We start from the raw sequence: 27,822 nt of genomic DNA on the forward strand, positions 1-27,822 counted from the left end.
ACCTATCTCTTCAAACATCATTGCCACTGAGTTTCAGATCAATAAAGAATACTGAACAAAGTTGAACACAAGATGGGTGATTGGCGATGTATGCAAACGAGTACCATTGGTCCATTGAGCCAAACACATTCTAGGGACAGAAATTTATGAGTGAGATGTGTTCATGGTCAATCTTCCTCGCATTCCATAAGCAGAAGTCTCCTTATGCATCGGATGATACCAAAGGAATTACTCTGTAAGAGCCAGGCATCAACCATATTGCTTTAAACCGGTTTCTTCATAATTTTCTTTGAGAAGAACTTCTATTGAACATTATTGGAACTACTCATGTCAGGGACAGTGAACATTAGTAATATGTTTACAACACCTTCAGGGGACCTAATGAGAAGTTGATTCCTAAAAATGATTGGTGCACATGACATATCTGATCCATGATTGAAAGTGGATGTAGACTTAAATCTCTCAAAAGTTTAGGAGTTGTATTTCTAGCAAATCTACAAATTTAATTTAATAGTGGCTAAGATTAGTCTTTAGTAACTTTAGGATTCTAGTTTTATGTTATATTCCTTTGAGTGTTGTATTAGTATTTTTTTTATTGAAACATCTTTGTACTAGGATTATTATTATAGTTAGGCCAGGATTTTCTCCTTAATTCTAGTTTTATGTTTCCAATTAGCCTCCTAATCACAGTCTTCCAATAGTTCTCCCTCACCTATACTTTTTTTTTTTTTAAGGAATCATCCATAGCCAATTTGAGATTAGGATTATAGGAGCATCAACTGGTTTAAATCCAAATCTCCCTGCCTCATTCAGAAGATCAATAATATACTAGTTAGCTCAATTCCTAAAAAAACAATCTCATTTTGACCACTCAGACTGAGAATGATTCCTCTTAGCCACTGCTCACCATCTATACTGAAGAAGATTCTGAATCCATTCTGTTTTGATTATTCAAGAATGTTTCTTAAAATGAATGAGTGAAAGTACTTGACAACTATAATCACATGACAAACAAATAGCTATCAGCCCAGGTGCTTAGATTTCAAAGGAAATTATGAAACTAATCAAGAGCAAAATAATAGTAAGAAAATCTACCTGAAGAAAGCCATCTGTCTGTATATTCATCTGTGATATCATACAACTCATCACAATGATCCATCATCTCTTGGTCAATAATATTACGCAAACCCTAAAATTGCAAAGGAGAAAATTAGAGCTTTTTCTTGTGTATTTGTTCACATTGTAACATCTCAAGTAGTCTTTTATTTAGTAATATTACATAACCACTGTAAAGATACTTTGAGATGTTTCATGTGCACCCTGTCAAATAGCTTTTATAAAGAAAATAGCTTTATATTATACCAAAGTAAAAGACAATCAAGATACACAAAAAGAAATAAGAAAAAGAAATAATGTGGAAACCCCCCGACACCCCCCAAGGAGAAGAAAAACCCCTGCTTTTGTCCCATCACTAATCGGCCTGATGATGTCAAAGAGAGTTGAATGCTGCCACTTCTTTCTTCGCCAGCTGTCTATAAGCTATGGTTCCAGATATATAGACTGCTCGGGATCAATTGGGTTTTAGGCTTGGTTTTTGATGAGATATGGGCTTGGAACGAGATTAGCCTGAAAAAGAATATTGTTAAGATCATCCCTTTAACCATTTTTTGGGTCATTTGGAAAGAAATGAATAGGAGAGCGTTTGATTGTATAGAGATGGATACTAATAGACTAAGAGAGTTATGGTTTAATTATTTTGGATACATAGTTTTGGATCATGACATCATTAAAGATGAAAATTTTGGAGATGTTATTGACACCCTAACAAGTTTGTAAATTTGTAAATGAGTGGTATCCTCATTAGTACCCTGTTAATATATATTCACACTTTTTGTTTCAAAAAAAAGTCAAGGAGAATTGATGTATAATGGGCACAAGCTAGATAAAATGTTTTTGGCATTAAAATGTGATGCTATAATAGTTTGTAATTTTTTTAAAACTCTTATATATCAGGCCTATTTAAGAGAGATATAGGCTATTTAGGAAAATTATCTAAATTTATGAGTTATTTTGGTTGTACCTTTTTTATTCACTTTTTTTTACAATAAGGTGGCATCTTACTAGTGATAGAATGATATTGATGTAGAATGAATTAGTTTTAGATTGCCTAAATAGATTACGAACTATAATTTAATTAAATGAAAAAATGATTATACTATAAGGAATCTATTATTATAGTTTTAGTAACTTTAAGATTTTATTCTTATTCGTATTTAGTTCTTCTATTTGTTTTAATATTTCCTATTTGTATTAGAGTGAATATTTCTAATTTTTTTAATATCAGTATTCTTATTTTATTAGAGGTAGTCTTCCTAAATTATTTTTGGTATTTATTAACCTAATTGAGAAAGGCTTATTAAGCACTCTGTAAATACGGTTGTAACCTCTTTCGGAGAAGCATGCAATTATTCAACAAAATATTTTAAGAGTTTCCCAACTTTCAACTTGTGATACCTTCTTAAATGTGATGCTTACAACTTTTTAATATGATGTCTAAAAAACCCTAGGTGTGATATCTAAATCTTTACTCTCAAATCCTTAATAGGACAAATCAACCTTATTTGTCCTATATTAATTTGATATCAAAACTAAAGAACCCTACATAAAATCTCAAAACCATACACCTAAATAGCCCCAAAACCATATGAAAATAAAAAATTACAGAAACCCTAAAACACTGTCAACCCATCCACCAACTAGCCCTAGAAGGTGGCCGACACTACCTCTACCACTGCTCTTGAAAGGTTCCAATCGATAGACCCCAACAGCCCCACTTTGAAACTCCGCCAGAAACCTCCACACTTGCTGGCGCAGGCTCTCCCAGCCACTGTCTCTTGCGATCCCAGGCTTCTGCATAATCAATATCTTACAAAAACCCTCTGATCTGCAACCAGCACCTCTAGTTGATTCAATTAGCAAAAGCTCACCATTGTCTAGTGACCAGAAGCCGCTTGATGGACCAAGCACGCGCAGTTGCGAGAGAGCATTTCAATATCATGCCTTTGTTTTAACTTTTTGAACTGGGTTTCACCAAATCGAGACATGTTTATCTCCTTTAAGACCAGTTTTCAGTAATGCAAAGCAAGATATTCTTATCTACTCTTCTTATTTTGTAGTTTCTTCACAGAAATTAGAGTGAACAAGACATATGGAATCTTGAGAAAAAAATTATCGCAACTCAAGAACGATAGGATCAACATATCTTTTTCAACTATAACTAAGCACAACTATGCAATTTAAGTGGAAAAATATCCAAAGTTTCTCCAATTTTTCAAACTGTAGCTTGCTGTGAAGATAAATATAAGATACTTGTCATTCATGAAGAATGTTGCAGAAATCTTATTTCAATATCTACAGTTGAATGATTCAATCTTTGAATGCAACTGCATCTCCAACCATATAGACTAGTTTGAATGGATAATTCAACCATTTCGTAACTCAACAGATTCCTGTTTTTATTCATCACGGTAACTTTAGTGATTCAATCTTGTGCAATATTGTTCCTATGATATTCACACATATTTTTGTAGGTCAACCTTGGCTTTTATGATCAAAATGTTCAGCATGATGAGACTAATAATACTTATCTTTTTATGCTCGAAATAATGGATGTAATTTTAAAACCTCCGACAAAGAGATGAATAAACGTCCAAAAGCACATGCAGTTTATGAAAAAAATAAAGAGAAGGAACCCCTTGAAGTTGAGAATCAAGAATAAATATCATATGTTCCTAAGAGTAAAGAAATTGAGGTTATTCAAGATCTTTCATACCCCATAGAAAGTTCTATGAAAGTTCAATACAATAAGGAACCTAAGCCAATAATTGGGTCTAATGATATCCAACTCAAAGATGAATTTGAAGTGTAAATTAGTCAATATGTTGATTTCATTATACCATCAAGCATTCATGTTTCCATGCTACCATCATACTATTTTATCCGAAAAGGTCCTCTCTCGGCCATTCCACACGCTGCCTAGTCTGCAGAGGTGTGGTTATCTGAGGTGGATTCTCTGTTTTCTAGTAGATACCGAACCTGCTGCCCCATTGACTAATAAGAGGGGCGGACGCAGCAGCTACATGGACCCCTTCCTTTCTGTCTTTTCCAGAGCTTTCCTGGCCCGAACCGGAATTTCTTATTATAAAGGCAAAGCCTGAAGGCTGCTACCCCGATAGGCCAGCAAGCAGAACAAGGAGAGGCTCCAGCAATCATACCACCAAAGTGTGCTCCCTTCAGATAAGACGCACCGTAGGCCGAAGAAAATGACCACGCACATAATTCGTTAAATTTTCAAAAGAGAGCTCAAGCATTAAGATTTTACATCATCTGTCACTTCAAAACTCATGGATGAGTTTTATCCAACTAGGAGAAAATAATGCTGAATGAGTTAGTTTAAAATTGCCTAAATAGATCAAAAATTACAATTCTATTAGATGCAATATTACTCTACTATTTAGGAGGATTATTAGTTTATAACTTTATAATTTTACTCTTAATAGTATTTAGTCTCCCTATTTGTTTTAATATTTCCAATTTATATTAGGATTATTATTCCTAATCTCTTTAGTATTAATATTTCTATTTTATTAGTAGTATCCTAAATTAGTTTTGGTACTCCCTAATCTATAAATACGCATGTGACCTCTTTCAGAGGAGCATTCAGTTATTCAACAAAACATTTGAGATTTTCTTAATTTTCTGATTATGTGATACAATCAAACCCTTAAATATAATATTTAAGACTTCTTAAGTGTACTGCCTAGAAAACATTAGGTGTCATTCTAGGTTTTTATCACCAAATCCCTAATTGGATAAATCAATCATATTTGGCTTACATCAGATAAAGCAGCTTGTTTTTTGTTGTCCTTCAGGTGTTAACGTTTCAATGACCCAAAGGTGGCGGCGACAACAAGCTGCCAACTTGTGCCCTCTCATGGGTCTAGAGATGGTCGCTACAATAAATTGCCAATCTATGAAGTTTCGAACCAGCCCACCTCTCATTGGATAAAAAATGATAGCAAGCTTAAGTGGAAAAAAATGTCAGGACCAGAAAGGCTAGGGATATCAATAATGTTATTCTGTTTTATGTTCACGAATAAACAGTTGTTAGGAATTAGCCAGAAGGATTCTAGTATGAAAGGACATGATATGCCAGCCATCGTCTGCACGTAGTACTAAGTTATTTTTGTTTCATTCTCTTTGTAGGACGGCACTTCTATAAATTTTTGTGGGATTGTAATAACAAAAAATCATGAAGAAAATGAATGAAAATCTACTCTAAGTTTTATCCTCTATAACTCTCTCCCTTTATTCTCTTCTTCCCCTCTTCCTTCTCCTACCTCTGCTGCTAATTTCACAAATCAGCCTCTTCAAGGTGGCTAAAAAACTGTCTCATGTGAAAGACATAACTAAATAATTGGAGCAATGAGATTTTTGAAGACACAGAGGAAATGTAGAATCTCCTTACCAGGACTTCGATAGGTTGGATATCACAAGAGTGTCGGATTCTAGCAAGGGAAATCTGATGCAATACTAGAGTGAAATTGCTAATTCTTAAGCCTGGTAAAGGAAAGAACATAGAGATAGAGTTGTGATAATTATAGGTAAACGAGGTTCACAGGAATACTAGATTTTAGACATAATAGCTAGTCACCTCATAAGATGCAATTTTGCTATCGAGATAGAGGTAAGCAATTGGGTTTATTGCTCGGAAGAGGGCCTTAAAGACATATGGGAAGACCCTTTTTTTATCTTAGTGATGACCCTGAGGAAGGGAGACCTTCTCTTGATGTTTGGATTTTACTTCTCTAAGTCAAAAGGATGGGGAGTGAATGGAGAGGCCTTTCTCTGAGGAAGAAATCGCCAATGCCTTGAAGAGTTATAAAGTGAAAAAAAATGTGGCCTAATGGGTCCTCTATACTTTCTAACTCTAGACACATTTAATATTTAGCTAATTCCTCATAAATAAAAGGATCTTATGGATGACAAATATTTATATATAGGTTAAATGTACCTGTTTGTACTTGTGAGCTATGATTCGATACCGATATGCTAGTCTTCTTTTGTTGGGATCATCAGTAGGAGAATTTATATCATCTTCACTAAAATTATAATCAGAAAGGTCCTGCCCATCATCATATTGGCTTAATGCATCAAGAAAAGGCTTGTTGTAGTTCTCAATCTGCAATTGAAAGATTGTCAAAGTTGAGATACTTCATTTGAGGTTTTCTATTTTGTTATTCGTTATGGAATAATAAATGCATTGGAAATCAATGATGGAACTCCGTAAAATGAAAACTGTTCAACTGCTTTATAGAACAATATGACAATTAAGAATGACCTAAATGTAATTCAAAAGCTTGAACCTAGAAATCCATAAAAAAAACAGGTCAGAAAGACTAGCTTACTTGCTCATAAAAGAATAAATCATCACAGATTTTAAGGATGTGATTCTCCCACATCTTTCCTATCTCTGAACCCTTTTTTACATCCTTTAAACCATTGAACAAATCTGCATATGTCCCATTCAACAAAGACTTAAGCAATATAAGAGTTTCGTCCATGTCCCATATATATATATTAATCATTTGATCTTTACTAGCAGAAGATATGCTTTTTCCATCATAAAATATTGCATCCCCACTCATGTTCTTGTTTTTTTCTCGTGCCAACTCAGATTGCAGGAACCTGCATTGCATTAATAACCATGTTTTAGGTGTTATAAGGATATTCGGAAAAAGAAATCATGTATCCATGAAATAGAAACCACAGTTCAGTAGTTAATCAATCTACAGGGCCAAGGAGAGATTTCCTTTGTCCTTCATATTGTGAACATTGCATCTTTCTGTTCATCATTCATCAAGTCCAAATCCACAAAAGAACTTGAAAAAAAAGTAAAATCAGTATTTGCAATAAAAAATAAGGGATGGAAAAACTGAAAATATATAAAAGGAGTTTTTAAAAAGTTCAGATAAAGTACAATAATAAGAAAAACATGTTTCATTCTAGTGCTGTTTTCAATAGGCTCACTCACAGGTTATTTCATGAACTAAATTGTCTTAATAGATTTTAGTATATTCAGAAGCATCCAGGAAGTCCTATGCATGTACAGGCAAGGATCAAAATTAAACAAAGGAATCAGACATAAAAATAATGATATCATTACAATACAGAAAATAATAGGGTGTGGAACCCACAGAAGCAGCAAAAGGAAGGCGTTTAAGTCTAGTAGTAAGTTGGTTTCTTTAAGGAACTAATAAGAGTTAGAATTATTTGAACATTTATCTTAATTATTTAGATTTGAATTTAGATAGGAATTGCAGGCAAGGATCAAAATTAAACAAAGGAATCAGACATAAAACTAATGATACTATTACAGTACAGGAAATATAAGGCGTGGAACCCATGGAAGCAGCAAAAGGAACAAGTTTAAGTCAAGTAGTAAGTTGGTTTTTTTAAGGAACTAATAAACGTTGTTAGAATTATTTGAACATTTATATTAATTATTTAGATTAGAAAATCAGAATAAAATTAGATTAAGATTCCTAGAACTATAATTAGATTTGGATGAACACTTGGAATAAAGCTAGGATTATTATTCCTAAAATTGTAATAGGGATCTAATTCAATTAACTTCTCTATAAATACATCTATTATTATAAATAAAATCAGTAAACTATTAATGTAAAGAGTTTATCTTTAAAAGATCGGAGGTTCTCTTAGTCGAACCTCACCATTGGCCGGCAAGGCCAGAAAACTGGAAGCAAGCAGCTTGCTTACTCCAGGATTTAACACTAGTGTGCCCGGTGACCAGATCTAAAGTCCGAGACCCCATCACATTGATATCAGAGTCGGCGGTCATGGAAGATTTTTCAAATGTTCCAACAGCAGTTTGAGACATTCATGAAGCAATACCAGAAGGAACGTATCCGTTTGGAAGAAACGCAACACGAGCTCGCTGCTTAGGTTGAAAGCTTATCCTGGGAACTGTCAACTATGAGGAGGAAGACTGCCGATACCACTAGCTCAATTAAAAAAAAAAGACAAGCAGCTAGCTGATTCCAGTGACAATACAAAAGGGGAAAGTATGGTGCCGCGATTTGCAAGGTTAGACTTTCCTAAATATGATGGTTCAGCTGATCCATTGGGATGGATTAACAGGTGCCAACACTTCTTCCAACACCAAAGGATTGCTAAATAAGACAAAGTGGGCTTAACCTCTTTCCACCTTGAAGATGACGCCCAACTATGGTTCTTAAAGTTGGAGAGAAACCAATCAGCCTCACTGTAACCTTAGATTCAGCTCCCGGCTACACATGAACAAATTGGGAGATTTGGTCACATCAAAGCAGGAGAGATGGTAGCCACTAACAATATTTCTAGCAGCTCTCGGCACGTGCATCCACCCTCATCCCTGAGATGGAAGTTGAGATCTTCATGAGTAGTCTTCAAGAATGTATCGTTGTTGAAGTCAAGCTATAACAACCACCTGACATCACAACTGCTATGAGTTTGGTAAAGGCTCAATGAGAGAAGGAGTGATCAAAAGAAACAGGAGGACAACAGCAAGCATACGAGCATCCAACCTGCCATTTATCAAGAAATTGAGTAGGAACGAGATGGAAGACAGGAGGAAGAAGGGTCTCTGCTTCAACTATCATGAATCGTTTGTTCTGGAGCATGTGAAAAGATATTCTGCTTGGAATTTGACAATGATGAGGCAAGAGATGAGGAGGAAGCAAGAGACAAAAAAACGACATTGGTGCTTACAGATAAGCTTCAGTTCAAGAAGAGGAGAAATGTTACAATACGAAAAATAACAGGGTATGAAACTCATCAAAGCAACAAAAAGAAGAGTTTAAGTCTAGTAGGAAGTTGTTTTCTTTAAGGAAGTAATAAGAGTTAGAATTATTTAAAAATTTAAATTAATTATTTAGAGTTAATTTATATTAGGAAATTGGAACAAGACAAGAATTAGGCTTCTAGAATTATAATTAGATTTAGATTAGGACTTGGAATAAAACTAGAACTATATTCTAGAATTGTAATAGGGATCTAATTCAATTAGCTTCCCTATAAATGCATCTACTATCATAAATAAAATCATCAAGCTATTAATCCAAAGAGTTTATCTCTAAAAGATCGAAAGTTTTCTTAAATGAGCCTCACCATAAGTCAGCAAAGCCGAAAAACTCGGAAACGAGCAGCTTGCTTACGCTAGGATTTCACACTAGCGGATCCTGTGACCAGATCCAAAGCCCAGGACCCTATCAGACATCCTTAAGACTTCTCCAACCAAGAGAGAATGCCCTTTTGTGGAATATGTAGAGTTTGAAACCAACCATCTCCAAAAGTAGTAAAATTAGATTTGATACTCTCAAAAGGACCAGAAGATGGCACGAGGAAAAAGGAATTAGGAATAAGGGTAAGAAACCTTTTCTTCCTCTTGCTACCAAAAAAACATCCCAAGTCAAAAGTTCTCCTTAAATAGAGCCCACTAACACCCCACAAGATTCCCAGAAGATTGAGAATCAAATCCCAAACCTTCTTCCTCGAGGGTAACATAGAAGAAGCCAGTTAGAAGATTTATTTTAACCTGACAAAGTAGGCACTGACTTGGCAATGATGCAACCTTTCTTTCTCAAATTATCCATAATAAGAATGCAACCTCAAGAGCCTGCCTAAAAAAGAAAAGCAGCCTGAAGCGAAGCTTTGCATTTCCAAATGAGCATTCAGGGAAAATTTCTAGGATTAAGTCTTTCTTTTTTTCTTGGTCAGCAATTCAAGATTAAATCTTCAATGAGGAGAGTATGATAATAAGACATGATGATGGACAAACACATGTGCATTGAACAAGCTTTCGATAATAGCATTGACAGGAGCTGAAAAATTGTGGTTTACAGGAATTTAAATGATTGGGAATTAGTGGAATTTGAAAATCTAATTCCATTACTGGAAACTACCCGAATTAGCAACAAAGAAGACAAGCTGATATAGTCTTTGGACAACAGTGGCTCTTTTATTGTCAATTCCTTCTAAAATCATATTGCTGGCCATAACAGAGAGAACAAACCGGTTTTCCCTGCAAAAGTGATTTGGAAGCTAGTGCACCACCAAGAATCTCCTTCTTTGCTTGGGAAGCTTCCAAAAATCGTATCCTTACCATTGACAATCTCATGAAAAGAGACATTACTCTAACCAACATATGCTTTTTGTGCACGAACAATTCCGAATCATGTAACCATCTGTTGCTTTGGTGCCCTAACACTTATTCATTATGGTCTCTGATCTATGGTCTTTTTGGCATTTGTTGGGTCAGGACTGGTACTGCTAAAGAAGAATTGCTAGCTTGGGAAATGTTAAGCATAAAGAACAAAAAGTTCAGACTCATCTCTCTTACTATCTTCTGAATAATTTGGAATGAACGGAACAACAGAGCTTTTGAAAGAAAGGAAGACACTTTTAGTAACATTTTGAACAAATGGTTCCATATTTTTGGTTCCATTGTGCTTGAATATAACATTAACCATTTTGATGATTTAGGGTCAATTGTAGATATGTTAATTTTTTTTTTTTTTTGAAAGTAAAAGTATAATAAGTATTGCTATAAGCACCAACTGGTGCAGAACATGTACAATTATTTACAGCTTAATCCTCCAAACGGAAAGTATTCCTAAACATTTGGATCCTAATCGGAGGATGACCCAAAAGCAAAAATTCTAGGGTCCTAAGCCATCTATTTTTCAGTACATCCAAACCCTTTGTATCTTCAATTCCTTCAAAAACTCTACAATTCCTAACTTTCCATACAACCCACAAAATAGTAAGAGGAATAATGTCTGCCAAAAAACAGCAACTTTTCAAACTCTCCCAAGCCTCAATCTCCTCCCTTACCAATCCTGACATGACCTAGTTGATCCCTAGGCATCTGTACACCCCACACCACAGTGGATAAGTAGCAGAACAGCGAAGCAGAAGGTAGCAGCAAGACTTTTCATCCTGTTCGCATAGGTAGCAAGCATTAACCAAAGTGAGACCCCTTCTCTTTAATTTATCAATTGTTAATATACACTCTCTGCTAGCTTCCCAAGCGAAAAAAGAAACCCGATGAGGCACCTTTGCCTTCCAGATCTGTTTGAACAGGAAAATATTCCTTTCACCATCAGTCAATTTTGCTGACTTATCATACTGCATCAATTTTTTGTATCAGGATTTCACCATGAACACCCCTTTTTTTGTGATATTCCACCAAGGTTTATCCACATTGTTGCCCAAATTGATACTGGCTAGGATCATCATCAAATTTTCATATTCCAGCAACTCCCAGTCATTTAAATTACGACTCACCACCACCTCCCAAGATCCTTCACCATTCTGATTTCTCTCAAAACAATCCAAAACACAGGCAACCTTGTGGGTGGATATAGCATAAACAATGGGAAATCTATCTTTGAGTGGACCCCCTTTACTGATCCGCAACCCATTGCCAATCTTCCACATAATTTGGTTCATAAAATTTGCTTTACGCATTTCAATTTTTTTCCACAAACATTTACTGTGAGTCCTTTGTCCCCCAAGAGTCAGCCACCCGAATGCATCTAGCTCATATTTAGAGGCAATCATTTTTCTCCACATAGTGCTATATCCTCATTCATGAATCTCTATAACCATTTACCCTGCAAAGCTTGATTCATCTCGATCAAAGACCGAATCCCAAGCCGACCCTTCTGTAAAGGTTTTTTCAATTCATTCCAAGCGACCAGATAAAACTTTCTGACATCCACAGAATCACCCCAAAGAAATCTTGACTGTATAGCTTCTAATTTTTTGGCAACACTAGCTGAAATAGTAAACAAAGATAGGTAATAAATTGGCAAGTTGCTTAGTATACTTTTTACTAAAGTCAAACGGCCTCCTTTAGAAACAACCCCCGTTTCAAACCAGAAAGTCTCCTCTCAACACGGCTGATTACCGGTTCCCAAACCCGTTGATCTTTGTAATTGGCATCCAAAGATAATCCAAGGTACTTTATAGGAAAATTTGATGATGTACAGCTCATAACGTCAGCCAAATTCACATGTTGCTCCATATCACTCACCCCTATATCACTAATCCCTATAAATTTAGATTTTGCCAAATTTATTTTCAGACCGGAAACTAGTTGGAAGCCCATTAAAATACATCTAAGACTCATCACCGCAGTGTTCTCCGGATTACAGAAAAGCAGGACATCATCTGCAAAAAATAGATGGGTGATCTCCTCCTTACAGCTTCCATCACCAATGTGCAGGCCCGAAAAAGATTCTAGTTCTCTAGCTTTTAGAAGCATTCTATTCAAAGCCTCCATTACCACAATAAACAAAAGTGGTGATAATGAGTCCCCTTGTCTCAATCCTTTTGTACGTCTAAAAAATTCTGAAGGTCCTCCATTTATGATTACTGCATAACACACCAAGGTAATACAAGTAGTAATCCATTTTCTCCATCTATCACCAACACTCAATCTTTTCAGCATGTAATCAACAAAAACCAAATTCACGTTATTATATGCCTTTTTCCATATTCAGTTTACAGAGAAGACCTCTCCTCTTCTTCTTAAGTATATCATCAACAATCTTGTTTGTTATAAGTGCAGCATCTAAGATCTGACGGCCTCCCACAAAAGCATGTTGTGAGCCACCAACCAATCTGTCCAAGACACTCGCCATTCTTCTGGCTAAAACTTTTGCAATTAGTTTGTACAAACTGTCCATCAAACTAATGGGCCTGAACTCCTTAATTGAAGAAGCCCCACTCACTTTAGAAATCAATACAATGAAAATAGGATTGATAGCCTTTGCAAATTTACCAGAGCTATGAAATTCATCAAAAATTTTCATCAGATCATTCTTGAGCACAGACCAGAAAAATAACAGAAAACCCATTGGAAAACCATCAGGATCAGGGGCTTTATCCTTATTACACGCCTTCAGACCATCCAAAACCTCATATTTAGTGGAAGTCCTTTCCAATTCCAAGCTGCTATCCCAGCAGAAAGATGTTAGAAGCCAAGTTCTCTGAGGATGAGGTAATCTCTGCCCTGAATTCTTGTGACGTGGATAAGACCTCCAGACTAGGATGGATTCGACATGAATTTCATTAAAACCTTCTGCTATATTATTAAAAAGGATGTCATGGATGTCTTTCATAAGTTTCATTCTAGGGGTAAGTTTATTAAAGCTTTGAATTCTAATTTTTTGGTATTGATTGCGAAGAATAAATGTACGGATAATATTAGAGATTTCAAGCCTATTAGTTTGGAGGGCTGCATTTATAAACTCATTGCGAAGGTGTTAGCGAACAGACTATCTAAAGTTTTGGAGGAAATCATTGGGGAGTGCCAACATGCTTTTGTTGCTGGCAGACAAATTCAAGATGCTATTCTTGTCGCTAATGAGATTGTTGATGATCTGGTCATGAATAGCAAAGAAGGTTTAATCTGTAAACTAGACATGGAGAAGGAATATGACCACATTTGCTGGAATTTTCTGGATTACTTGCCATGTAAAATTGGTTTCAGGGATAAATGGAGGGATTGAATGAAGGCTTGTATGAGGACCACATCATTTGCTGTTTTGGTTAATGGTGGGACATCAAGGTTTTTCACGGGTTCTCGGGGGTTGAGGCAAGAAGACCCATTGTCACCATTATTATTCATCATTGTCATAGAAGCGTTAAATGGTATGATTGAACAGGAAAAACAGTATCAGCTCCTCAAGGGAGTGGTGATTGGCAGGGGTGATGAGGAGATGGAAATTTCTCATTTATTTTTCGTGGATGACACCTTGCTGTTTTGTCATCCTGAAAAGTAATTTCTTTTCCACTTGAAGTGCATCCTTCTTTGTTTTTAAGGTGTTTCAAGACTCAATATCAATCTTGGTAAATCCGAACTTGTCAAATTAGGGGATAAGGGTGATGAATGCGGCCTTGCGAAGGTGATGGGTTATAAGGTTACAAATCTTCCCATTAAATATCTTGGGGTACCTCTTGGTGCTAAGTACAAGGAGAAGAAAACTTAGGAACCGGTAATTGACATGTTTGAGACTAGACTTGTGGGATGGAAAAGAAATTTTTTATCTAAAGGGGGTAGACTCACGCTTATAAAGAGCACAGTTGCAAATCTACCCGTCTATTATCTCTCAACGTTGACCATTCTGGTAAGTGTTGCTAAAAGATTTGAGACTATTCAATGTCATTTCTTATGGGGCGATAGAGGGGATAGAAAGAAGTTTCATCTTGTCAAATGGGACGAAATAAAGAAGCCTACTTATGTCGGTGATTTGGGCATTCGATCGGTGGTTGAATTTAATAAAGTTTTACAAGACAAGTGGTTGTAGAGATTCTTGAGAGAGGATGATAGTGTGTAAAAGAGGGTGATTTTGGCCAGGTGGCAGACCTGGGCACTTACTGGTTTGGGGAGGGTGGATAGAAAAGGGCACGGCTTCGGTCTGTGGAGGAAAATAAAGATGGATTGGTCTAGTTTTGTGGAGAACCTGAATTGGAAAGTGGGTAGAGTTAATGAAACTAGATTTTGGCACAATCAATGGTTGGAGGGGGGGTGTCTTAAAGTCCATTTTCCTAAAATTTATGCACTTACACAATCCAAAAATATGTTGGCAGAAGAGGCTTATGTGAGGGATAATGACAGATGTATCTGATACGTTAATGTTTGTAGAAATTTGAACGACTGGGAAGTGGAGGAGTATGTAAACCTGTTGAAAAACATATCTGACTTTCAAATCTGCAGTGATCCAGATCAGGTGCTATGGAGGGGGTGCAAAAATTGTGAGTTTTCGGTGAGCTCTTATTATTACAAGCTAATGGGTCATACAAAGTATAGTTCTTCCAGATTTCCCAGCACTTTAATCTGGAAAAACTCTGCGGCCCCAAGGATGGCTTTCTTTGCATGGGAGGCCTGTAGGGAAACATTTTAACCCTGGACAAATTGAAGGTTAGGGGATGTACTTTGGTGAATGGCTATTTTATGTGCTTGAGAAATGAGGAAGATTATCATCACCTTCTGTTTAGGTGCCCTACTGCCTATGAACTCTTGGTGTATGGCTTGGTAGGAATCTGCTGGGTATAGACTGGTTCGATTGAGGAGGAGATTTGGACTTGGGATGGGGCAAAGCTGAAAACTGAAATTGCAAGAATGATTCCCTTGTCTGTTTTTTAGGTTATTTGGAATGAAAGAAATTTAACAGCTTTTGAGGGGATTGTGAATAATATTAGCAAACTAAGAGAGAAATGATTTAACTACTTCTGTTGTCTTGTGTTGGGGCATGATATCATTCAGGTTAAGGATTTTGGAGATGTCATTGACTCACTAACAAATTTGTGAATCTTTCGTAAAGGGGCAGTACCCCCTCTTCTTTGGTACCTTGCTAATAAAAATATTATAATTTTTCTTTCAAAAAAAAAAAATTCCAAGCTGCTATCCCTGTCAAGACAATTGAAGGATGAACCATCCAGACAAGGTCTCATCTTCATCTGTTCCGAATATAATTCATCAAAGTGAAGCTTGACCCGCTGCCACAAGTTCAAATTACCTTCAACTTCCTCATCCCCAAACAACAGAGATCCAATAAAATTGTTTCTTCTATGGTGACTAGCCAAGCAATGAAAAATCCTTTTGTATATGGGTTGATGCCCCCTTGGCGCCCTATTTCAATATATTTTCTACACTTTTATCTCAAAAAAAATGACGTTAGTAAAAAAAAATCCAAACTCCCCTTTCTTTTCTCTCTTTCTGAGAGTCGTTTTCCTTCTCTGTCGTCGTTGTTCTACTAACGGCATCAACCATACTTACTAAGGGCATATTGACGGGAGGACGCCGGTTTCTGTCAATAGATAGGAAGTCGTTCGACATTGTGGCAGAGGTGCAAGGCCTAAGGATTTATGAGAATGGGAGGACTTTTAGGAAGTCAATATATTACCTTAAGGAAGAAGTGGAATGGTTAATGAAATGTTTTTGAGAATTTCGATGGGAGAAAGAAGGGAAATCGTGGGGAAGGAGTAGGGGCAATTTGGGATACATGTTATGGATGGCAGTGAATAACAATAAAAAAGGCAAGTTTGTGGTTCTATCGCGGGTCATGAATGGAAAGAACGACAGATGCACGAGGATCTTTATCCCCGAGGGTGAGAAAACAGAAGGGTGGTGGAATCTAATGGAGGCGATTTACGAGATTTTTGGAGTAAAACTAACACCACCGGAATGGGTAACAAAGAATGAGAAGAAGGTACTTCAGATTTGCTTTCTTCCATGGACAGGTAATCCATATGTTTTACTAATATTAAATTATTGTCCTTGTTGCAACTCGGAGCTTGTGATTCGTCTGGAGAAGCAGACGCTTGACTCTTTTCCTTAAATCCTAAGGAAGGGCACAAGTAACCCTAACCGGGTTGAGATGAAAGGACCCATTTTCAGCACCCAACCCGCATTTTTCAGTTTTCAAAATGGGCAGAATGAGGCGGGTAAAACCCATAATGGGCTGGGCAAAAAAGAAAGTCAGATGGGTCTTCCTACTAAGACAAAAGGGGGTAAGGTGGCAGGACAGATTGGGCCAAGTGCTGGCCAAAGGTATACTTGGGCGGAGAAAGAAAAGTGGCCAATTGGAGATGATAAAGCTGGCCCATCCAAGAGGCCCAAAAATACCAGTGGGCAGATGAATAGAGTTAATGTAGGGGCACCGGTAAGGAATGCTGCATTTAAAAGAAGAATGATGGAGGGGAAGCAAAGGAAAACTGAGTTTTTTCCTTCTCGATCTCGAGCCCTAGATAAGGGTGTTGCTGCCGTGGATGAAAGACAAGGCGAGAAGTTAAAATTCTCTGTGCATATTGGGGGAGAAGATGAATTTCTGGAGGTCATTTGCAGTTCGGCCAAGTTGGGAAGAGACGAGGAAGAAATCTTAGCTGCTTATGGGTGTTAGAGTGAAACAGAGATGGCGGGTATTATGATAGAGGACGCAAAATTTATGGAAGAGAAGCATGAAGTATCAACTGAGTGTGTTGACAAGGCCCATGTATTTGGGGAGAGTGTTAGTTGTCTTTTTCCGAGCCACACACTGTTTGAGGATGATGTCAGTAAACCACTTCGTATGATTAGTGGCCCAGTGGAAGAGGAATACATGGATGGTGGGTTTGAGTTTGATAATCAGCACCTCCATCTGGCTCTTCAAGTTAGAGAGAACCCAATCAGCAGGGAAGCTGATTTTGGAGTTGGGGACTGCCTACACGATGAAAGCTCGCAGTGGGTGCTAGAAAATGTTCAAAAATTGAATGAGCTTGTAGGAGTTGTGTTCGAAGGATTCGAAGATAGGGTGATGGAGTTATTCAGGGATATTGAAAGGAGTCGTCTTGAGAAAGAAAGGGAGGAGAATGCTAAAAGAAAAGGAAAGGGGGAACTTGGCAGTGAGGAGTCAAGGGAACTGTGGAGGCTGATATCAACGATTAACTATGATGGTGCCAAAAAAGAGAAAGGGAGGGGTGAAGGAAAGTTGGATGAAGTCTAAAATATCAGAGAAAACAATATCATGGAATGTGAGGGGTTTGAACGACATCAAAAAGAGGCAGATCATCAAAGGTGGGCTTAGTAGGTGGAAGCTGGAATTGGTGTGCTTACACGAGACAAAAATGGAAGTTCTCGATGATAAAACACTCAGGAATTTATGGTGCTGTAAAGAGGTGAGATGGAGAGTTTTACCTTTCATTGGGGCTTCTGGGGTTATTGTCACAATGTGGGATGATAAATTGATAAATTGCGTGGATTGCACAGTAGGTATGTGTACTCTATCTTGCATTTTCAAAGATTGCAGGAAAGGAACAAAATGGATGTTCACTGGCATTTATAATAAGGATGGAGGCAGCGAGAGAGCACAGCTTTGGAAGGAGCTTGATGCTTGTAAGGTGAAATGGCAGGGTCCCTGGGTAGTAGGAGGTGATTTCAACATGGTATTGCATAGACAGGAGCGGTCTAGTGAATCTGTTCATAATAAATGTGCTAATGAGTTCAGGGATACCATGGAAAAACTTGATCTTATTGACCTTCCGATGGTTGGTGGTAAATAAACATGGTCAAACCAACGCATAGCCCCTGCATGCTCCAGAATTGACAGGTTCTTAATTTCAATTAATATACAATTTATTTCTGTTAATCTATGTCAGAAAAGGCTTAGCAGGATTACCTCTGACCACTTCCCAATCTGCCTAGAGGCAAATGGCATCAGCTGGGACCCTTGTACTTTCCCGTTTGATGTCAAAAGGCTTACGGTGACTGAGTTTTGTGAGAATTTCAAGGTTTGGTGGGGGAAAACAAACCCAAATGGTATGGCTAGCTATAGACTTGTGCAGAAGTTCATTTCCTTGAAAAATGAAATTTAAATGTGGTGTAAGGTGGAAGGTTTAAAAAATGAACTAGAATGGAATGTTTTATTGGAGGCTCTTAATGCTCTGGATGTCAAGGAAGAGGTGAGTTTAATTTCGACTGAGGAGTTGATTAAGAGGGAGGAGTTGAAAACAACATTGGGAGATTTTATGCAAATGGAGGAGGCCAACTGGAGACAAAAATCTAGAGCTAACTGGGTTGAAGAGGGTTACCAAAACACCCGATATTTTCATTGTTTTGCTAGTCACCATAGAAGAAACAATTTTATTGGTTCTCTGTTGTTTAGGGATGAGGAAATTGAGGGAAATCAGAACTTGCATCATAGGGTCAAGCTTCACTTTGATGAATTATTCTCTGAACAGATGAATATGAGACCTTGTCTGGATGGTTTATCTTTTCATTGTCTTGACAGGGATACCAGCTTGGATTCGGAAAGGAATTTCTCTGAAAATGAGGTATTGGATGGTCTGAAGGCTTGTAAGAAGGATAAAACTTCTGACTCTGATGATTTTTTGATGGTCTGCTGTTTTTTTGGTCTGCTATCAAAGATGATATGATGAAAATGTTTGATGAATTTCATAGCTCCGGTAGATTTGTAAAGGCTATAAATTCTACTTTCATCATACTTATTCCTAAGGTGAGTTGGGCTTCTTCAATTAAGGAGTTCAAGCCCGTTAGTTTGGTGGGCAGCTTGTACAAACTAATTGCAAAAGTTTTAGCTAGAAGAATGGCAAGTGTCTTGGACAGATTGGTTGGAGGCCCGCAACACGCCTTTGTGCGAGGTCATCAGATCTTAGATGCTGCACTTATAACAAATGAGATTGTTGATGAGATGCTTAAAAAGAAGAGGAGAGGTGTTCAATGTAAAGTGGATATGGAAAAGGCGTATGACAACGTGAATTGGGCTTTTGTCGATTACATGCTGAAAAGATTGGGTTTTGAAGATAAATGGAGAAAATGGATTATATCCTGTATCACCTCGGTGTCTTATTCGGTAATCATAAATGGAGGACCTTCAGAATTTTTTAGATCTTCAAAAGGATTGAGACAAGGGGACCCATTATCACCACTTTTGCTTATTGTGGTAATGGAGGCTTTAAATAGAATGCTTCTAAAAGCTAGGAAACTGAACTTATTTTCGGGTCTGCATGTTGGTGATGGAAGTTGTATGGAAGAGATCACACATCTATTTTTTGCAGATGACGTCCTGCTTTTCAGTAAACAGGAGAACACAGCTGTGATGAATATTAGATGTATTTTAATGGGCTTCCAAGTGGTTTCTAGGGATGGGTGAAATGGAGCAACAATCGAATTTGGCTGAAGTTATGGGCTGTAAATCATCAAATTTCCCTATTAAGTACCTCGAGTTGTCGTTGGGTTCTAATTACAAAGATTAAAGGGTTTGGGAACCGGTTATCAGCCGCGTTGAGAGGAGACTTGCAAGGTGGAAGCAAGGGCTGCTCTCTAAAGGTGGCCGTTTGACTCTAGTAAAAAAGCACACTATACAATTTGCCAATTTATTACCTATCATTGTTTACTATTCCAGCTAGTGTTGCAAAAAAATTGAAATCTATTCAGTCAAAATTTCTTTGGGGAGATAGCGTGGATGCTACAAAGTTTCATTTGGTTGCTTGGAACGAATTGAAAAAACTGCTACAGAAGGGTGGACTCGGAATACGGTCTTTAATTGAGATGAATCAAGCTTTGCAGGGCAAATGGTTATGGTCATTCATGAATGAGGATAACGCTATGTGGAGGAAAGTGATTGCCTCCAAATATGGGCTGGATGCATTCGGGTGGCTGACTTTTGGGGGGGCAGAGAGCTCATAGTAAATGTTTGTGGAAAAAAATTGAAAATGGCAAAGAAAAGTTTCTGAACCAAATTACTGGGAAGGTAGGCTGTGGAAATCGGATCAGTTTCTGGAATGATCATTGGCTGGAAGGGGGTCCACTCAGAGATAGATTTTCCAATGTTTATGCTATCTCCACATACAAGGCAACCCATGTTTCGGATTGTTTTGAGAGAAATCAGAATGGTGAAGGGTCTTGGGAGGTGGTGGTGAGCCGTAATTTAAATGACTAGGAGTCGCTAAAGTACGAAAATTTGATGAAGATCCTAGCTGGAGTCAATTTGGGCAACAATATGGATAAGCGTTGGTGGAATATCAATAAAAAAGGTTTGTTCATGGTAAAATCCAGGTACAAAATATTGATGCAGCATGATGTGTCAGCACAAATGATTGATGGTGAAAAGAACTTATTCCCGTTCAAACAGATCTAGAAAGTTAAGGTGCCTCCTCGAGTTTCTTTTTTTGCTTGGGAAGCTAGCAGGGAGTGTAACTTAACAATTGATATATAAAAAAGAAGTGGTTTCACTTTGGTTAATGCTTGTTACCCGTGCAAACAGGCTGAAAAATCTTGCTGCCACCTTCTGCTTCACTGTCCTGCTGTTTATCCACTGTGGTGTGAGATGTACAGATGCTTAGGGATCAACTAGATTATTTCGGGCTCGATAAAGGAGGAGATTAGGGCTTGGGAGAGTTTGAAAAGCGTTGTTTTTTGGCAGACATTATTCCGCTGAGTATTTTGTGGGTTGTATAGAAAGTTAGGAATTGTAGAGCTTTTGAAGGAATAGGGGATAGATGTACTGAAAAATAGATGGCTTAGGACCCTAGAATTTTTGCTTTTGGGTCATCCTCCGATTATGGTTCAAATATTTATGAACACTTTCTGTTTGGAGGATTAAGCTGTAAATAATTGTATATGATTTGCACCATGTTGGTGCTTATAGCAATACATTTTATACTTTTACTTTCAAAAAAAAATGACAAAGAGAGAAGCATATTTGGTCAGTTTCCATGATGGTTTATCCTCCATACAAAGAAGTGAATAAGAATCCCAAAGGCTTACCTAATTCTTCCCAAAGAGACACTCTACACCCACTGGCAATACTAAATTCATTGGAGCCTCTACAATATACACCACAGCCAATTGGAGAATTTGCACATGGGATCCCTCAGGGTTATTTACATGATAGTTTTTTTTTAACATATAATCCAAAACTCCAACTGTTATCATCTTCCTTTTGCCAATGAATTTCGGAAAGCTAAAGTTCCTTAAAAGAGAAGGTATTTGGACTACTATTCTGTACAAGCTCAACAAAAAATGAGTTTGCTGCAAATCGGCAAGCCTAGAGCTCTCTCACCAAATATTTCTGCTACGTATTGAAAATACAGGGAGACACAAAATCACTTATTTCTTCAATGCAATATGGCTTCGAAATTGTGAACGAGGTTATTTGATCTGTTTAAATAGGTTTAGGTTACCCCTCAATGCAGAACAGAAAGATCCTAAAGTGGACATATTTTAATGATAAAAGATATTTATATGATGGTAATGTTTATGTATTACTAAGGTATTTAGCTTATTTACGAATTATTAACTATAGGTTTATTATTAGTATCATTTTTATTTAATTATGATGTTATTCAGTTATTTTCTGTTAGATTACTGGATCGGTTAGTTTATTTTCCTATTTAGTAGATTTTCTAATATTAACTTCAACATTCCTATTCTGACTGTATTTTGGTGCCTATAGATAAGATATCATACCTTACTTATTCATTAGATTAGTCACGATTATTATTCAAAAGTTATTGATTTGATTCTTGCAATCTGAGATCTCCAATTTTAATTCTTAAGAAATTTTCTCTAAGATCTTTGTTCAATCACTACTTGTCTTGCATCACCCTCCCCCTCCATAATTTTGGGGGACTTTTTGTGAGTTCCAGTCTTCATGGAGTTAAGATAAGAGAAGTTGCTAAACAACTCTAATAAAGGGCTATTTTTTTGTTTGATTCTGATCATTATGGCTAGAACAGAATTGTAGTATTTTCTAAGATTGTTCTTCTCTAAGCCAAGGTCTAATGAAGTGGATGACATTTTTGGCCACTTTTTGGGGAAGACCCATGGTAAATTTTCAGATATCGCTATTTCTATGTTATACAGGAAGTGAAGGGTGATTCTTATTCCTCTGTGAGTTTGCTTGTAACTAATTTGTGTTTTCAAGTTTTCAATAAGAAGACTCTGGGATATCTTATTCCCGTCTATGTAATTATATCGTTCTCATCTTTAATAACGCTTCTTTTTCTACCTATGAACAAAATCTCGTAAAAAATCTTAAGGATCAGAAATCCAAGTTTTCTGGATTGTAAGTCTGTTTTGCCCAAAAGGGGGAGAAGATATTTTTTATGAGCCTGGAAGAGTTGCTCAACTTGTGAAGAAAATGTTTTTAATTGGGTATATAAATAGAGGAAAAGAAGACATAAACACAAATTGTTTTATGTGTTTGTTTTCTATGTTTCATTCTGCTTTGATTTATATGTTACTAAAAAAGTAGTGTCTTTTTTGTTGTTTTTCTGCCACCTGCTAAGTTGGCTTTTTTTATAATTTTAGTGATGCTATAATTGCTGAGTCTAGGATAAGGTAATTACTAGAAAGAAGTTAGCCAGTTTGCTGTAAGTATAAATAATGTTTTGCAGTTATGTAAAGGTAAGAGAAGAATTATAAAACTTTCTTGAGCTCTTGAAGTTCTAGGAGATCTTTGGATTCTCTTCTAGTAAGCACATACCTATCATGAACTTCGTGAGTCTGTCCAAGCTGTGAAAATGATGCTTTTAATCAAGTGTTTAATAGAGGAAGAAGAAGACATGAAAGAAGAAACTAAGTGGTCTATTTATCTGTTTATGTAGCTATAATCTATGTTCTCTTTTTGGCTTCTATTTTCTGTGTTGTTGAAAAAAAGTAGTGTTTCCTGTTGTTTTTCTGCCACCTGTTAAGACGGCATTATTTATGATCTGCGTAATTTTATAACTGTTGCTGTCTAAGACAAGGTAGTTACTGCCAAAAAGTTTCAGTATATTTTAAGTATAAAATTTTGCTCTGGATTCATGAAAAGAGATAGAAAATTTTAGAAAAAGCTTCCTGAATTCTTTAAACTCAAGAAGATCCTTGGGGCTCTATTAATGAGCCCATGTTATCAATCAAAATCCCATAAGAAGATCCGAAGGACCACAACGTTCAGTATTGTTGCAATGGAGGCGGTGCAAGGCACCAGAAAACCATCTAGAACATGGAGTCACCACTGAGCTTTTAAGATTTAATGGTCAAAATAAAGAGAAAATAGGTAGGAAAAACAGAACAAGATAATAAACGATGAGGCACCTAGATATTGGCTTTTTAAGTAATGGCTAAAGATTTTCTATATCCTAGATATACTTTTAAATAAATAAACATACATTCCCCGATGCCAGAAAAGTAAGCACCATATATGATTAGAATGTTCATAATCATCAAAACATAAGATAGTAAAGCAGAAGGCATATTAGAGCAAACAACTAAAGAAATCTAATGATGCAAAGAGTAGAATGAAAGGAGTTTGCAGTAAAACAAAATATCTTCTACTCAAAAGAAATTAAAAACATATAAAAAGGAAAAGCACAGAAGATCAAGGAATCAATCAACATGGCCGTTAAGTCAATCTCAAAACATGTTTTTACAGAGAAGCTTATCACCACAAAATATGATATTTAATTGACACCTTACAGCAGCAAAACCACCATTGAATATTCTATCATCAAAGCTTAATGCAAAACAGAAAATCATATTCCAAAGTCCAAAAATAATACCTTCATTTGAAAACAGAACATGAAGCAATCTTACTAATAAAAAGAATTCAACATACATTGAGCTGCAAGCTTAAATCTCATAATTTTAACCCAAATTCCAGAAGTATTGCAAGTAGAAAGACCCTTCTACCTTTAAATGAACGAGGGGGCAAAGCACGGAGGCATTGTCCAAACGAACCTATCAACTTATATTGCTAAAGCAGGCTATACAAGAAAAAGTTTAAATGAAAATATCATTCTCACAGCAGAAATCCATCATTCATAAAAAGGGAGCACATAAAACAACAACCATATCTCTGGAACAAGGGGTGATCCATCGCATTAGAGCATGTCCAAGCTCCAATTCTAAATATGATTCATATAGCAAAACCAAACATCCCCCAACACCTTGTGAGAGTTTCTAAAAACAAAGAAACTAATACAGAATCAATCTATAGAAAAATATTACTACATTTTCAAATTTTAGAGCTCTTTACCAGACTTTCACACCAAGGATAGATTAGATTCTTACCTATTATAGAACCAATTTTTTTAGCCTGACAAGTCTTTTTCTTTTCTGATGAATCAAGCGGCTATAACAGGTCCCTTCTTTTTCTTAACTTCTTCCCTTATCTAGTTCTGTTCCTTAAAACAGTTCGCTGCCTCTGTATCAGTTCCCTTCCAAGTTCTCTCTATTTCAAGCTCTCTTCCTTCCACAGAACCAGAAATATCCGATTAGAAGGGAATAAAAAACCCAATTTACCCTTTAATCCTCTTTTCTTAGCTCCTCAGAAGAAGAAAGGAATTTCGACCCCCAGACCAAAACCCAATACTAGAAGCAACGCAGCCAAACCTCCTCCTCAACCAAGAGCCTCTCTATTTTTCCAATTCAATCTCCTCTCAGCTCCTCGCTGGCCCTTTCTTCCTCAATTCTTCAGTTCCCTCCTATTGTTCTCCCTAATCAGAGACTAATAGAAAGCTAAAAGAAGAGTCCATATCTTCTCTCTTCGTCTATGTCTTTCATCTCCTCAAGCCCAAAATCAGAGCCCGCTCATTTCTCTCCCGATTTCTTCCCTCAAGCTCGAAAACCATAGCCACCTCTCAACCCAGAAAAGAAAGAATCCTCGCTACTCTCCCTTTCTCGGTCTCCCCTTCTCGGTCAACCCTTCTTTCCCTGGTCTCTTCACCCCCGACCCAGTGCCTTGTATTTTCTCTCAGCCGAAATCCTCCCCCTTGATCGTTTCTCTTTTCGATTCTCTTCAGCTTAGCCCGAAAAGGCACAATTTGCCATGAACCAGGCTCTTAGAAAATCATTCGTGCTTGCTCGTTAACTTTAGTGCAACTTTATCACAACAATGAATAAGATCAAATAAAATTGAACAATTAATAATTTGTACAAAATGATGTATTTTATATAAGTTTTACTGAATAAGTAGTATGTATTATGTTTAATTATTTCAATTCTTTTGTGATATAAATAAATTTTTTTATCTTTCATAGTTTATAGACTTACAATATTTTAAATTATACCACTAATTTTATAAAAAAAAAATAATAGTAAGAATTTTTTAAGTCATCAGAACTATTCTAATTAAAAAAATTTAACGTTAAATAATGTTACTTTCACTCATACATGTAATAAATTTATTAAAATTTACTTGAATTTAATTATTATAACATTATTAAAGTATTAATAAATTAATTCATTAGTTTTACTGAACCAAATATTATAAATCGGTTACCGTTAATACATATATGATTATTTTTAATTAATAATTTAATTGAAAGAAAATAAATTAATAAATTCAAATAAATTATATTTTTTAAATTATTAATATTTAAAATTAATTTAAGATAAAATATTAAACCAATAAATCTATTATTAATATATTTAAAATAAATTAATATAATTTCTTTGAAGTACAGTAAATAGTAAACAACTACCTCAACTATTAATTAAAGTTAAAAATTATTACATTAAAAATATTGCAAAATAAAATATTATTTTTGAAGGGTTAATAAAAAGATGTGGTATTAAATTATTTCTAAAATGTTGGATTAGTAGTTAAACAATTATAATTGTACAAATAATTATGAAAATTTACCAAATCGAGTTATATTTTTTTTATGAAACAAATTAGTCCCACTTATTTGAAAGAAATTTGATACATGATTTAACAAATTTTGTCATGTTCAAGTATCCATTTGTTTTACCAAATAAAAGACTCACATAACCAACCTATTTATGGTGGGGTGATTATTCTCCTATTCTCTAGACTAAGAGTGGAGGTTCAAAGATTATAACTCCTTTTACGAGTTATTAAAGAAAAAAACAAATGTTGCCCTGAAGTTTAAGACAACCTAATAGAGGAAGTGAATTAGATTAACAAAATTTTAGGATTTTAAGCACATTTTTCGCACTTTTTTTATACAAAACTCTAAGAATATGATAGACAAGGTACTTGACATACATTTATCTTTACTGTTTAATTGTATAATAATTAAAAAGACATAGTCAAGTTCGTTTATGTTACTTAAGTACTCACATAAAGTAAAAATGATATGAATAAGTGAGTGTAATCAAGAGCACATATGATCAACTCAGTGTGTATATATGCAATGTGAATAGTAATGTGATGTCATGTAATGATAGATACTAATCTAAAGTAAAGAGAATATAAAAGAGAGTGTGAACTTTTTTTATAGAAGTTTGGTAACACCACTACATATAGGTTTTCTCTCTTAAGACAACAATTTAAATTTCTACTACTTTCTCTAAAGTATTACAACAAGTTAATTAGTCATGGTGTTTGACTGACTAATCACTCGTATTCTTTCGGATACTATAGTTTATATATTAAGGTGTTACGTTCATCTACTACTCATGTTAAGTCGAAGACTATAGTTTGTCTATTGAGGTTTCAAATTCACATATAGCTCATATTCCACCAAGTGCTACAACTTGTCTTTTAAGGTATCAAATTCACGTTTTTCTTGTGTTCCCTCGATACAATAGTTACAAAAGGTTTCCACAAAATTTTTTTATAAATGTCTTAAAAGAATGAGAATAAAAAAATTACAGATTTCTCTCATTAAAAATAAAGGTATAAATGGATAGCTCAATAAGGGTTCAACGAGGGCTCAAAATAATGAATAAAATTTTTTATTTTCAAATTAAACTTTTATACACAATGTCTTTTTATTTTTTAAATCTGTTGGAGGTAGTATTTATAGAAAGGAATGTTAAAACAACTGTTACAGACAATTTTAAAATCGTTTTGACTTCAAAAATGTATTACAGAGTTTTATACAAAAATGTGCAAAAAGTTTTCTACAATATGTTATAAAATACTGACAACTTAATCTTAAAATGGTAGTTAACTCTGAAAAAGTTATTTTGATTAAAACAATGTTTTTCTTTCACAACACACAATTTTTCTTGACACATCTTTGTTATGCTCTTCTAACACTTTTAATGTTTAAAATGATATTTTGACTCGAAAATTGGCTGTGATTCATGCTATGATAGAATGCAATAACAAATCAAATCACACGATAACATTAAAAAGTATATTTTTCTATATCTTTTGAGTTATGTTATGTTGAATCACTTCTAAGATTATATTAATCTCTAAAGAAGATATTCTTTAAACATATGAAGTTGATTCTTTG

The 27,822-nt window shown here is 35.7% G+C and overlaps 2 protein-coding genes across 7 annotated transcripts in view; one reads left to right on the plus strand and one right to left on the minus strand.

Annotated features, from left to right (window-relative positions):
• The window catches only part of EYA (eyes absent-like protein), a 39,216-nt gene extending 13,686 nt beyond the window's left edge, over positions 1–25,530 (minus strand). For 5 of the 6 annotated variants that reach the window (XM_088216193.1, XM_088216191.1, XM_088216190.1 and 2 more), the window contains exons 1-4: positions 24,683–25,530; positions 6,468–6,747; positions 6,074–6,241; positions 1,096–1,189 (exon numbers count right to left, since the gene is read on the minus strand). In XM_088216193.1, coding sequence (XP_088072319.1) covers positions 1,096–1,189; positions 6,074–6,241; positions 6,468–6,707 — 502 coding nt within the window. In that variant the 5' untranslated portion in view covers positions 6,708–6,747; positions 24,683–25,530. The remainder of the gene's footprint in view (positions 1–1,095; positions 1,190–6,073; positions 6,242–6,467; positions 6,748–24,682) is intronic. The other variant, XM_088216189.1, reaches the window with a different exon arrangement.
• Positions 17,734–20,970, plus strand: LOC148266774 (uncharacterized). The gene is made up of 7 exons (XM_088216061.1): positions 17,734–18,153; positions 18,265–18,396; positions 18,493–19,002; positions 19,122–19,721; positions 19,769–19,928; positions 20,031–20,280; positions 20,892–20,970. The coding sequence occupies exons 1-7, from the start codon at positions 17,734–17,736 to the stop codon at positions 20,968–20,970; spliced, it is 2,151 nt and encodes a 716-aa protein (XP_088072187.1).
• Positions 25,531–27,822: the final 2,292 nt, after the last annotated feature.

The sequence above is a fragment of the Carica papaya genome, chromosome 3, assembly GCF_054855325.1.
Source record: "Carica papaya isolate Zhongbai chromosome 3, ASM5485532v1, whole genome shotgun sequence".
Classification (NCBI taxonomy): Eukaryota; Viridiplantae; Streptophyta; class Magnoliopsida; order Brassicales; family Caricaceae; genus Carica; species Carica papaya.